Below are 14,607 nucleotides of genomic sequence, written 5' to 3' on the forward strand. Positions count from 1 at the left end.
CAGACACATGCTGACTGAAGGCCCAAGAATCCCTAAGCACCCGAGAAGATAGCGCCGTAACAGGAAAGGAGGCACCCGATTCTTGACAGAATAGCCCTCCATCCATAGAAGGGTAGCAGAAAAGAACAGAACGCCAATACCCCTTCAGGTCAGATAAGGCAAATTCCTTGGAAAGTGCTGACCAGGGACACAAGAAAGCAACACAATGTCCTTATTCAAATGGAAATCCAAGGACGGAACCCTGTAAAAAAGGGCAAAGCACCACCTTAACCTGGGTAAGGTGAATGACAAAATAACGCCCCCCTTTTTGACACCCTGTGAGCGGAGGTGATAACCACCAAGAGACCACCTTCTGCCAGAGAAAGTATTGGAATCTCCCGAATATCTTGAAAGAGAGATAGAGAGGCTTCTGGAGAACCAAAATTATCAAGTTCACATCCCACAGCAGTAGAAGAACAGCACTGGTGGAAACAGACGCCTAACCCCAAGACAAAAAAAGGTACACACCAGGAAGTGCAAGACCAGGAGATGGTGAAGAAGACCACCCAGGCTGACACCTGGGCCTCAATAGTATTCATGGCCTATTTCTTCTAGCCCCCCATCTGCAGTGTTGGAAACCACAGCACCTGGCTCATCACAGCCAGGCCGTTAAAAAACAGCGACTCTAAAAACAGGATGGAAGAATGGTCCATAAGACAGTAGGCTGTTCCTGAGAGATAGTTGCCAAGGAAAACGTTGGCAACCGGGTGCACCTGGTCGGCGTACCCAGACCACCGGGACCTAACCGGATCCAATAGAATGACCGGAAACACAGCAGCGGTGATCCTGCCAAGAAGACACCGCAAAGGTTGGAGAGAAGGAAAGGCATAGAGCAAACGTGAGTCACTAGAGCCGCCAGATGCTCCCACGACCTTGCCATAAACCTTGGCACTGTTCTGTTGAGCCAGGACGCTACCTCAAGTGTGCCCCAGCTGAGACAAATACGATGAACCATGGCCCCTTGAAGGGCCCACCCCGTGGTCCAACCCTAACCAACCAAGGTATCAGTTTTACAGTATTCTACCCCTGGAAAGTGCATGCCAGAAAGGGCCGGAACGAGATGCTCTCCCCAACGGAGGATACTGGCAACAGCCAGGGCCACCAACAGCCTATCTTGGCCTGCCCTGGCAAAAGACATAAGCTGCCTCGACCGAATGGAACCGTACTGGGAGCACACAAAGTCGATCCTTTCCATGATCCAGACTAGTCTGTTTGCATGAAGTTCCAAGATATTACTTGGTAGTCTGGATTTCACCAACATCCAACAACCCTGAGCAGAGCTCAGTCCTAGGACCTCTCCCCACCCAGACAGACTGGCATTGGTGGTCACCCTGTTCAATACAAAGGGAGAAAGGCTTTACCCAACCGAAGAACTGGATAGTGAAGCCACCAGACTAGGGAAAACTTTGGTTCCCTGTCTCAGCCGAAACCGATTGTCCACAGACCCTGGGTATTCGTCCCATTATGCCAGGATGTCCCCTAAGGGAGCTTGTATGGAACTATGCAAATGGAATTGCCTCAAAAAAATAGATAACATCAGACCCAACCCCACATGCAGATCCACAGAGGAGTCCACCTGCCGAGCAGTAAATGAAAAAAAAAAAAACACAGCATGCAACTTTCGGAGTATTGTCTGGAAAATTAAAAAAGCTGGCCAGAGCTGAAACCTGAGTCAGTCTCAGATAATTCAACGATCTGGCAGAACCAAGCAGACATCCGATAGTATAGCCTTCATTGAAATCAGTCAAGGTTTGTATAAGAATTACAGTGCTCCTCGGAGTCGGAGAAGAAGATTCAGGGCCAACATCTTGTGAACACCTGAGGAGCGGTGACCAGACTCAAAGGGGCAATACCACACACTCATAATGCTCCGCACCCACAGCAAACAAAACTGAGGAAGTGCTGGATACGGACACATAGCAGAATGCGTAAGTAGCATTCATAAAGAAATCAGAATGTCTCCATCATAAAGGAGTGCCACTGTTGTGCGGACGGACTCCATCCTGAACTACTGTACCCCCATAAGGCACGTGCCATGCCCTCTATCCTGTAGACTGAACAGGTTTGAAAAAAAAACCTGAAATCATTTTCAGCATGGGAACATCCTCTACAGCAACAGGGCTTGCACAGCCCCCCTGCGGAGAACAGCCAGCAATCTGGCGACAAACCCCTCAAAAGGAAAAACTCTTTGGAGGAACACAGCCGGAAAACTATCTTGTAACCAGACAAGATCAAGACGCGACATGCTGGCATTCAGAGTCGCCCCCCAAAATACATGTCTCAGCCCCCTGGTGAAACAGAGAGCTCAGCAACCAGGGTAACCGCGGCCAAGCGACCTAGCGGACAACTGCAGCACCTGGACCAACAAGTCCTCGAATGCAGCAAAGACAGGGGGACTCTGCTCTCCTGAACCTTTTAGAAGCCAGGGATTCCTCTATTGGACCCATGGTTGCCTTGTGCAGTCTAGAGACAGCGGGATCCACTACTGGTGGAACAGTCCTCTACTGAAGGAGGGACTCCCCAGGGGGTACCTTACAGCAAGTGTTCTTGGAAACACCAAAGACACTTTGAACACTCCCAGTCCTCATGAACAAATTTGTCAGAATAAGAGGGAGAAGGAAACGTGTTCACCGCACAAAACCGTTTATCCAAAGGGATACTGGCCTTCCTCCACAGCCACCGCTGCACCATCTTGAAAAGGTTCCCACACAGACAATAAGTGCGAAAATCAGTGCCCCTTGACCGAGGCCCCGCACTTCACAGACCCGGGGGCCCCTCACAGAGGAGACAGACCCAGGGACTCCTCACAGGGGACACATACCCAGGGGCCCCTCACATGGGACACAGCCTCCCAGGGGACACAGACCCGGGGGCCCCCACTGGGGCACAAACCCAGAGGCCCCTCCCAGGGGAACAAACTGTCGCTCCTCGCGGGGGCCCAAACCGTGGCCCCTCACAGGGGCACAAGCCGTGGCACCTCGCAGAAAAGGGGAAGGCTGCAAAAGTAGGCCGCAAAAGCCGCAGCCTAAATTTTTGGCCGCCCGCCGTGGGACCCTGGTAGGCCACAAAAGCCGCAGGCTAAATTTTTGGACGGCCGTGGCTCACGAACTTAGAACTAAGCCTTTAGCATTATCAAGATTATTGGCTGTTTTGCACCACAATTATCTTTTATTTCAAAAATTCCTATATGCATATAATCACTCAGATGTGTGGTTTCATACATTCAACCATAGTGTATGTTAGCCTGTCAATTAACTGTATAAGCTGCTCCCTACAGCAGTATGCAAATATGCAAATATTGACTCTTGGGCACAAAAATACAGTCAGTTAAAGTAATGCAGTGCCATATCGCAAAAAATGGCCTGGTCATGGGGGGGCGGTAAATTTTCAAGTGGTTAAAATTTGCAAATATTAGCTTTTTCTTAACTTAATGCAGTTTTATCTTTTGTAGAAATTAAGCAGGAATTTTGTAAGTATATACGTTTTGCTGTGTTTCTGTTGGCTAATAATGATGTTTGTGTATTTTTAACAAGATTATAATTTTGATAAACATTTGCTTGACCATCACGGAACCTAAAAAAACAGTAGCACCTTCTTTTTATTCTACCAGTCCTTTTCTTTCAGAAAATGTTTTGGGGTAGGGGTGTCCAATCTTTTGACCTTCCTGGGCACACTGGAAAAAAAGGAATTGTCTTGGCCAGCAAGGTGCTTGTGTGCTTCATCCTTGAAGATAGTTGCTCACAAATATAGGTGCAGCTAAAAACTGATGGCATGAATAAGCCGTGACTGTGAAGAGTGTGATATTCTTCCTTAGGAATAGACATGGTAAAATTTTTCTTAGGGCACGTGTTTTTGCTACGTTTAAAAGCATTTTTACATAAAAATTTTTTTTTAACATTTTAAAGTACATTTCTGTTTTTGTGTTGAGCCGCATTCATAGCTGTCTTGGGCTTCATGCACCTGTGAGCTGCAGGATGGACAACCTTGTTTTTTTTTTTTTTTTCAGAAACTCTGAAAGGTTAAAAAAAAAAAAAAAAAAACTATGGAAAAAAAATAAAAAAATGACCTGGCCCCCTAAATTTAAAGTAGAATTCAGGGCCTGGCAGTGAAAGGGTTGGTACTGATAAATAGATGTACCATCCACCAGCCATGGGGAATAGTGATCAGAAAATCTGTGGCTACTACCTTGGCTGATGAGATCATAGAAATAAATATGGCCTTGCTACACCTATACTATCCGACAAAAACAAAAGGAACGTTAGCACTATGTACCATAGGCAAATTGAATTGTTGCTAGCTTAAAAAGCATCACATTTAACATAGGTTTGCACTGTATTTAAAGTGAATGTAAATCTGATTCATGAAATTTGAGCTGGGCACATATATCTGCAATGTTTCGTTATGTCTCTCCGAAGCACAATATCCCAAAGCGGTCTCTTGCTCCGTAGCTCTAGTATTAGCCTGACAACTTCTCACACATTTTGAGATGGGAAATTGAAGCGTGTCAGATGAGGTTGCTATAAATGGATTAGCAGTCAGGTTGTCATCTAAGAGCAGAGCTGCTTTCTTCCTTTGCCTATGAGGAGAGGGGATGTATGCCTTTCCTCCAATCAGCTGTCTTGGCTACATGCCAATAATCCACTCCCAGTGATAACCAGGAAGAGAAAAACTTTAACATGACGTGCACTTTATAAAGCATATATACAGCTGAAGAGAGCAGATATACATGTAAAACTTATGTAGGGAGATTTGTTTAATCTCTGTGTATCATCTGAGGCTGTTCACTTCACTATGTATATGTGAGGGTTAACATCCGCTTTAAGAACTTTGCTTTCCTGAAGCCCTCTAAGAGCCCTTCATCTCTAATCTGGTTCTGAACAAAGATATTAATACTGATAGCTGATGTACCTTTAACAAGTATACTCTAGATTTTAACAAGCTTTTATCAGGCTTTAGAAAGCATTTATCAAGTAAGAAACCCTTAAAATATAATGCATCCTTTCTAAATGCTTGGTATATGCCCGCTGAAGCTAAATGTTTGCTAAACACAATGATTTTCATGTACAAGCGAAGATTAAAAAATGTCTGGCTATACAGGCAGTGATGTATTTGATTAATGATACTTCATGCAAGTTAAATAAAGTTTGTTCAATCGAAGCAAAGGTAAGGTAAAGTAAAGCTAAAGCACCTTTTTTTTACATCAATCATTCTAAAATATTAAGTATATCAGCTATTCGCTATTTTATTTATTTCTGTTTAAAAGGTTATGGTTGTTTTCAGGTTTCCTTTTGTGCTGTGCATGCTACCTATTCTCTACTGATGCTTTTCACAGCTACTTGTGTAGAGTGAGCAGTACTGTTATTTTTGGTGACATGTTCTGTCTACACATAATAAAATCCCACAGAGCTGGATGTGTCTATATGTAGATGTGTAGTTCATCTCAGGGGCAAGCAGGAGAGGGTGAATATGTTCACATACAGAAGGGGGTATGAAGAACAAATGTAGTCACCTAGAACAGGGAGTCTAGGAATAGCAGAAAAAAAGCTTGCATTTGAAAGATGAAACAAAGGAAGAGAGAGAAAAAGGTACATTCTACGTACAGTGTATTTAACCGGTTCCCGACCAGCGTACGACGATGCACGTCGACAGAATGGCACGGGCAGGCATAGTGGCGTACAGGTACGTCCAATATTCAATGCCGCCCTGCCATCGGGAGCGCGCCGCCCGCGGCGTGCTCCCGCGCTGGTCGGGACCCCCGTGAGTCCGGTCAGGCCGCGATCGTCTCACGGGACGGCTGAATGGAGGAAATGCCGTGTAAACAGCATTTCTCCATTCTGCCTAGCAACTAGTGACGCTGATCTCTGCTCCATGTGATTGGAGCAGAGATCAGTGTTCACTAAATGAAAGCCCAACCCCCCCAGAGTTAGTAACACACACCTAGGCACACTTAACCCCTACACTGCCACCCACTGGTTAACCCCTTCACTGCCAGTGTCATTTACACAGGAATCACTGCATTTATATAGCAGTGATTACTGTATAAATGACAATGGTCCCAAAAATGTGTCAAAAATGTCCGATGGGTCCCCCACAATGTCGCAGTCACAATAAAAATCGCTGATCGCCGCCATTACTAGTAAAAAAATAAAAATAATAAAAAATGATTAATAAAAATGCTATAAAACTATCCCTATTTTGTATATAACTTTTGCGCAAACCAATCAATAATCGCTTATTGCGATTTTTTTTACCAAAAATATGTAGAAGAATACGTATCGGCCTAAACTGAGGGAAAAAAATGTTTTTTTATATATTTTTGGGGGATATTTATTATAACAAAAAGTAAAAAATTATGCGTTTTTTTCAAAATTGTCGCTCTATTTTTGTTTATAGCGCAAAAAATAAAAACCGCAGGGGTGATCAAATACCACCAAGAGAAAGCTCTATTTGTGGGGGAAAAAAGGACGTCAATTTTGTTTGGGAGCCACGTCACACAACCGCGCAATTGTCAGTTAAAGCGACGCAGTGCCGAATCGCAAAAAGTGGTCTGGTCTTTGACCAGCATAATGGTCCGGTCTGTAAGTGGTTAAATATACTGCATTTATTTTATTTGATAAAAATGTGAGCAAGGTATCACTTTAAACCATCAGACCATTTGCCATATACAGTGCATTCTGATAAGTATGCAGAGTGCTTCACCTTTTCCACATTTTGTTATGTTACAGCCTTATTCCAAAATTGATTAAATTCATTATTTTCCTCAAAATTCTACAAACAATACCCCACAATGTCAACATGAAAGAAGTTTGTTTAAAATATTTGCAAATTTATAAAAATACATGTACATGAGTATTTATCGCTTTTACCAAAATGCTTTTGCCAAAATGTAGAAAAGGTGAAGTGCTCTGAATACTGCACCTTCGGGACTTTATTGTTGAGATACCCACCCACTCTCCCTACAGGAATTTTTTTTATTTGACCTTTTAAAATCCCAGAGGTTTGCTGTAATGCCTCTCAACATTTTAAAAGACTAAAGAGGGATACACAGGGGACACAAGGAAATACCTCTGTCACACCTCCAGTTATGCGGATGGGTAAGAATTAATATGGAAAAAAATATTGGTTAAACTAACAGTGCATTTTTAACACCACTTTCATTATTACTGGGCTTCTTAAAGTGGTTGTATACTCGATTTTTTTACTTTTACCTACAGGAAAGCCTATAATAAGGCTTACCTGTAGGTAAAAAAAATATCTCTTAAACCTTTACGGTTTAGGAGATATTCCCCTCGGTATGCGCCGCTGACTTCAGCGGCGCATGCGCACAAGGGGATTCTCGGCCTGAAAATCCGGCAGTGGCCGGCCGGCCGGAATTAAATCTCCCGCGCGCATGCGCGGGAGTGACGATATCTCCACGCCGAGGGAGCTGACATGCTCCCTTGGTGTTTCTTCCGGGTATCGCGGCTCCGGCGCTGTGAGTGGATGTCAGCTCCCTCGGCGTGGATCGAGCCAGATGTCGGGGCCTCGTTCTAAGGTAAGTATTTCATAATGAGCTAGTATGCGGTGCATACTAGCTCATTATGCCTTTTGCTTTGCAGGTTTAAAAAAATAAAATAAAAAATGTGCGGGTTTACTACCGCTTTAAGATAATAAATGTGATAATATTGAGTTTGAGTTGAGTTTGGATTAAAAGTTTAGTGCAGAACAAGACTTTTGATAATTAAAGAATACATTTTCTTTATAATGTTATATCCTTCAGAAAGGGACAACAAAGGAAGAAAGAGGGACAAAGGTATTTGTTTACCAAAGAGAGACAGTCCCTTTAAATGCCAGACAGATAGGTATTCCAATTTTCTTAAATTAAAACGACATCCCCATGTTAATTGCTTTTTGCGCATGTTCAAAAATTGGCTCCTGACAAGCTCTTTGAAAGCCAGTGCTAATGCAAACATTGGACTGGAGGAGGTATTCAGAAAACTCTACCCACTTGATTGCACTTAACCACTATAAATTATGTAAATAAAATGTTGTTGTGACTGAAAAACGGGAGCGTTTGTGGCTGTAATTCTAGCACATAGGTCCTTCTGCACACAGTGGTCAGACCCATCCCCCCACCTCAGCTGTCAAAGGAGAAACAGGGGAAGTCGTATACAATTCCAAATAGACTATAATGTAGAAAGAAGTAATATTTAGTTATTAATTCCTTGGGGTTCCTAGCCTAAACTGAAACTTCTGTACTTTACCAAACTTACCAAGTACCTCTCCTCTTCCTTCATGCCTGGTGTACGGACCATATGATTCTGTTCTCCTCTCCAGTCTCCAAATCGTCGAAAAAAATAGTTGGAGAGAAATCGGTTTACAGGGTCTCGAATTATGTTAATGTACACTGGTTGTTCTGCACCAAACCTAAAAACATAGAACAAAAATTATTATATTAGCCGGTATTCAGTACTGATCTCACAGTACGCTAATCAAGTGGTTTTGTTTACGTGGTACATGAGAGGGTTCCAAAAAAAGGGGGGGGGGGGGAGGCTTTGCCAGCATATAATCACCCAAATGTGCAAGCCTTTAACCCAGGATCTATGAATATCCAGCATATATCCTGTATTAAATAATTGGAAGCAGCAGTCATAACAGATCTAAAAGCTAGCAATATGACATGCACAAAGTGGTTCTGTTATCCTGACCGGACATCATATGACGTGATCAGGATAACACCGCAACTATGATCCGATGGAGGCTCTTTACCACTTGATCAGCTGTGTCCAAGCACAGCTGCTCAAGGTATAAACAGGAAAAGCCATGTATCCGCTTTTCCTCACTCGCGTCTGACAGACGCAAATAGAGGAGAGCCGTTTGGCAGCTCTCCTGAGGGGGGGGATTGGTTAGCAGCGCAGCCCCCCCCCCCCATCCCCGCGAGGATGCCCACCCAGGACCACCAGGGATGCCACCAGGACCACCAGGGATGACCAAAACTAATGACCACCAGGTATACCATACCTTTAGAGGGTTTAAGGTACCCCTTTAGTGGAAACATTTGTGTTTTGGTTGTAGTTATGCAAATTATTTTCATTTACAGTATATTTTACCTGTATTTTTTGGTATTGATGCAGAGGTTGGCCTGCACATAGCAGCTACATCTGCAATTCCTATGCTTTGCAGTAATAAGATATTTAAAATGCACTACTAACAAAGACCAAAACACCGCGCCACAGAACTAGTCAGTAATAATAAAAACGTATAGCACCCACTATAAAGAGAAAAACATATAAATGACTAGAGATGAGCCCGATGTTCGAGTTGAATGTAAGTTCGACTCAAACATCGGGTGCTCGCCGAATAGCAAAGAATTTGGGGTGTTCGCGGCAAATACGAAAGCCGTGGAACACCATTTAAAAAGTCTATGGGAGAAATCAAAAGTGCTAATTTTAAAGACTTATATGGATGATATTGTCATAAAAAGTGTTTGGTGACCTGGATCCTGCCCAGGGGACATGTATCAATGCAAAAAAAAGTTTTAAAAACTGAAATTTTTTCGGGAGCAGTGATTTTAATAATGCTTAAAGTGAAACAATAAAAGTGAAATATTCCTTTAAATTTCGTACCCGATGGGTGTCTATAGTATGCTTGTAAAGCGCATGTTTCCCGTGTTTAGAACAGTCCGAGAGCAAAATTACATTTCTAAAGAAAAAAAGTAATTTAAAACTACTCACGGCGAGAGAAGAAGATGAATGGAGTTCGTGGGACACTTTTATTTTTAAATTTTTTAATAAAGGACTTGTCCCAAGCCGTGTCTTGTGTTTTATTTTTACCATTTTCACACTTTTTTTTGTGAAATGGTAGGGGTACATTTGTACCCCGTTACCATTTCACACAGGGGGGAGGCCGGGATCTGGGGGTCCCCTTGGTAAAGGGGGCTTCCAGATTCTGATAAGCACCCCACCCGCAGACCCCCACAACCACCGGGCAAGGGTTGTGAGGATGAGGCCCTTACAAGGTGTTTTGGAGGGTACCCCAAAGCACCCTCCCCATGTTGAGGGCATGTGGCCTGGTACGGTTCAGGACGGGGGACGCACGGATAAGGGTCTGGTATGGATTTTTGTGGGGATCTCCACGCCATTTTTTTTTAAATTGACGTGGGGTTCCCCTTAATATCCATACCAGACCTGAAGGACCTGGTATGGAATTTGGGGGGACCCCCATGCAAATTTTTTAAAAACTTTGGTTCAGGGTTCCCCTCAATCATACCAGACTCAATGGTAATTGACTGTGGGGGGATCCCATGCTGTTTTTTTTAATGACTTTTATGTGCATTTCCAGGACCGACAATTCATTATAGCCACGAGTAAATTTAAATTACTTTTTTTCCTTCCGAAAATATAATTTTGCTTCCGGACTGTTCTAAACACGGGAAACATGTGCCACTTTACAGGCATACTATAGGCACCCCCCCCAGGTATGAAATTTAAAGGAATATTTCACTTTCTATTGTTTGACTTTAAGCATTATTAACATCACTGCTACCAAAAAAGACTGCCGTTTTTAAAACTTTTTTTTGCATTGATACATGTCCCCGGGGCAGGGCCCAGGTCCCAAAATACTTTTTATGACAATAACGTGCATATAAGCCTTTACAATTAGCACTTTTGTTTTTTCATGTTCATGTCCCATAGAATTTAACAGTGTTCACACGTTCAATCACATTTTTTCTCGTTCGCATGTTCTGCTGTGAACCGAACCGGGAGGTGTTTGGCTCATCCTTATAAATGACAATATATTACACATAAACATATAGAATAGGTAAATAGTAGCGCTAACAGATAGCAATTTTACGTTAAAAAAACCTCACAGTGATAGGGTGTAACAGAGATTAATAGTCCATGAATAGCTTCATAATCACACTCCTTGTTTCTGAACATCCAACTGTCACCACACCAAGTGAGTAAACGTGGCACCACTTCCCCAGTCAGATGTAAATTCACCAGCTAATATTGCCTCATACTCTCGTGTTTTGGCAAAAAGAGCAATCACCCCTCTGGGTTAGAACGACATCCGATCGTCCAAGGAAAACCGTAATATGTGGAGAAAATAAACTCCAGATAGTGTTATACCGTAAAAAGAGTTTATTTAAGCATAGCACTACATCCCCAGCCTAATGGTAGTGCACTTACCAGAAGGCCATGAACATTGTGTATAATTTCAGAAATATCACGTCGCAGCTAGAATAAGAAACGTAAAATTTCGCCCGACTACCTCAACCAAAAACACTCCCGATGTGTTTCGTCATACCGACTTTGTCTTGGGATTGGCTGTAAGGCACGGCAACCTAATTTAACTACTTTCCACCCAAGGTGCGTAATAGGACGTCCTTGAATTTGAGCGGGTATATCTGAATGATGCCTGCAGCTACAGGCATCATTCAGATATTGGCTTTTTCAGCCAATGATTCCCTACACCATAAGAACTATCATAGCGGCTGTTCCACCACTTGATCGTTCTTACGGGTGGCAAGAGGGGATGACCCCCCTCCCACCACCCTCTGATGCTTCTACTGACTCACTGCATTCAAACGAATGGTACCACCTCGGCTGGGAAGCAGAGATAATTTTTTATTTTTTTTTGGATTTCAGGTTTCCCAGCCTAGAGGTGAGATGTGGGGTCTTATTGACCCCACATCTCACTGTAAAGAGGATCGATCATGCCATATTCCTATTACAAGGGATGTTTACATTCCTTGTAATAGGAATAAAAGTGATCAACATTTATATATATTTTTAAAGTGTAAAAAAAAATAAAAAATTAAAGCACTCCTGTCCCTGTGTGCTCGCACGCAGAATACGCAAGTCCTGTCCACATATGAAAATAATGTTCAAACTACACATGAGGTATCGTCACGAACATTAGAGCAAAAGCAATAATTCTAGCCCTAGACCTCCTCTGTAACTCAAAACATGTAACCAGAATTTTTTTTTGAAAGCATTACATATGGGGATTTTTAAGTACCGAAGTTTGGCGCCATCCCATGTTAGGTATATATTTACTCTGCATAACTTCATCTTTCACATTGTGCAAAACAAATTGGGCTAACTTCAATGTTTTGTTTTTTAAAGCATGAAATATTTTTTTTTTCCCCAAAAAAAAGTGTTCGACAAATTCCTGCACAAATACCGTGTGAGATAAAAAGTTGCAACTGCCGCCATTGTATTCTCTAGGGTCTTTGCTAAAAAAGCATAGATAATGCTTGGGGTTCTATGTAATTTTCTAGCAAAAAAATGATGCATTTTACATGTAGGAGAGAAATTGGCCTGGATGGGAAGTGGTTAAGTACTACCATCCCACTCGATCTCCCCGCTGGAATGATATATCAAGCATCCACCATGTATACATTTATATGTGCTGTAGAAATGACACTGCAATTCGATATACAACTCATTACCCCAAATACATAAATTTAAAAATCCATCATTACAGTGAAAAACGTAATACTAAAAACATGTAAATGATATAATTGAATTGATCATGATGATATCAAACCGTTTACAGTAATATGTTTGACCAAATGGCATCAGCCGTAAAGGGCAATAACAATAATGAATATAAATTAAATGCAAACACAAAAAATTTCTGACTCAATTAATATATTCACCTAGTTAACCACTTTTGGACCGCCACATGGCGATATACAGCCTATCTTCGAAGAGGGATATCTTTGTTATGGCAGCAGTTAGCTGCCATAACCCTGGTATCCTCTTCTTCAGTGGGCGGTCCGGCTTCTGATAATAGTGGTATCTGCGGCGGATTCGCCACAAGATCACTGTTATCGGCGGCGGGAGAGGGCCCCCCTCCTGCCACTCTGCGGTGCTCTCTACCGCTTACCGGAGCTGCCGGTAGTGGCGGAGGCGATTGGATCCTTCTCGTTCCTGGGTTTGGAGATGAGTGAGGGGAAGATGGCCCCAGCCGTCCCGCCGAGCTCATGTGCAGAAGTGAACGCATACGTGAGTAGCGCCCGCATATGAAAACAGTGTTCAAACCACACACGAGAGGTATCGTCATGATCGATAGAGCGAGAGCAATAATTCTAGGTCTAGACCTCCTCTGTAACTCAAAACATGCAACCTGTAAAAATGCTTAAACCACACCTATGGAGATTTTTAAGGGTAAAAGTTTGTCGCCATTCCACAAGCAGGCACAATTTTGAAGCTTGACATGTTGGGTATCAATTTATTGGCGTAACATTATCTTTCACAATATAAAACAAATTGGGCTAACTTTACTGTTGTCTTATTTTTTTTATTGAAAAAAGTGTATTTTTTCCCCAAAAAAAGGGCGCTTGTAAGACCGCTGTGCGAATACGGTGTGACAGAAAGTATTGCAACAAGAAGAAACCTTTTTTGTCTATATGTATTTTTTGTTGTCCAGGGGCATCCATAATCATTTTAAATACTTGGTCACCAAAGTTAGGTGCTTTCCTATATATAAACTTGGGTCGATCCGGTAATAAAGGTCCCAAGTGCCTATCCATTCAAAGGCTATGCCAGTGTTTTTTAAAGATGTCCTCTACTTCCCTATACTGACAATGGAAATCTGAAATGAATCCCCATTGTTGTGGATTGCTTTCATCCTTATAGATTTTATCAGCAAGACATTGGCTCCTAGGGATAGCACCTATTTCACAGATGGTCCTTTCTAGAGTGTCACCATTATAACCTTTCTATACAAATGTATCTTTCAAAATTCCAGATTGTAAAACAAAGTCCTCATGTTTACTGCAATTATGTTTGACTTAGGAATATTTCGAATCCATATCGGGTGGTGACCACTATTTACAGACAAGTAACTGTTTCTATCTGTTGGTTTAAAGTAGACTTTTGTGTCCAGCCTGATTTGCAGATCGTTCAATGGTGATATTCAAAAAATGTATACTGGTGTCACTAATCTGAAAGTCTAGTTTAGTATTGTTATTATTCTGGTTCAGGTAGGAGAGAAACTCTTCCAAAGTATACTTAGGGCCCACCCAGATGAGTATTATGTAATCTATATACCTAACGATAAAATAATAGTCTCGGTCTCTGGGTGTTGAAAATATATCTATTCTCCCATTCAGCCATAAGCAAGTTGGCGATGCTGGGAGCAAATTTTGCCCCCATAGCAACACCAATCCGTTGGGTGAAAAAAACACCCCGATACCAGAAATACAGAAATCTAAATATTTACCTAAAAAGGTTTTCTGGCTATGCGGAATGTCATCTCATTTACTTAAAGCCCAGTTCAGGGCTAGTAATGCATCATCATGTTGGATGATGGTATAAAGAGATGATACATCCGCAGTAACCATAAAGACCGGTTCTTCAAAATTCAATTTAATTTCATCAAGGGATTTTAAAAGATCCTTAGTATCTCTGAGATAGGCCTTAGTCTCCTACTCTATGCCATACAGTATGCTGCCCACCTTTCTACCAATTAGGTTTTAGTGCCTGTGGGGAGGTATATATTTTTTTCTTTTGCGAGAGCCCTTTTTTGAATTTCAGGGCTGAAACGTGCACTTTTTGCTGACAGAGGCAAAGTTGC

At 42.3% G+C, this 14,607-nt stretch overlaps 1 protein-coding gene across 1 annotated transcript in view; it reads right to left on the reverse strand.

Annotated features, from left to right (window-relative positions):
* UST (uronyl 2-sulfotransferase) overlaps positions 1-14,607 on the reverse strand; it is a 617,990-nt gene that overhangs the window by 95,915 nt on the left and 507,468 nt on the right. The window contains exon 5 of the mRNA XM_077486689.1: positions 8,292-8,445. Within this exon, the coding sequence (XP_077342815.1) occupies positions 8,292-8,445 (154 nt within the window). The remainder of the gene's footprint in view (positions 1-8,291; positions 8,446-14,607) is intronic.

This window comes from Lithobates pipiens, unplaced genomic scaffold (genome assembly GCF_037356315.1).
Source record: "Lithobates pipiens isolate NorthernLeopardFrog02 unplaced genomic scaffold, aLitPip1_a1.2 Scaffold_18, whole genome shotgun sequence".
NCBI classification, from domain to species: domain Eukaryota; kingdom Metazoa; phylum Chordata; class Amphibia; order Anura; family Ranidae; genus Lithobates; species Lithobates pipiens.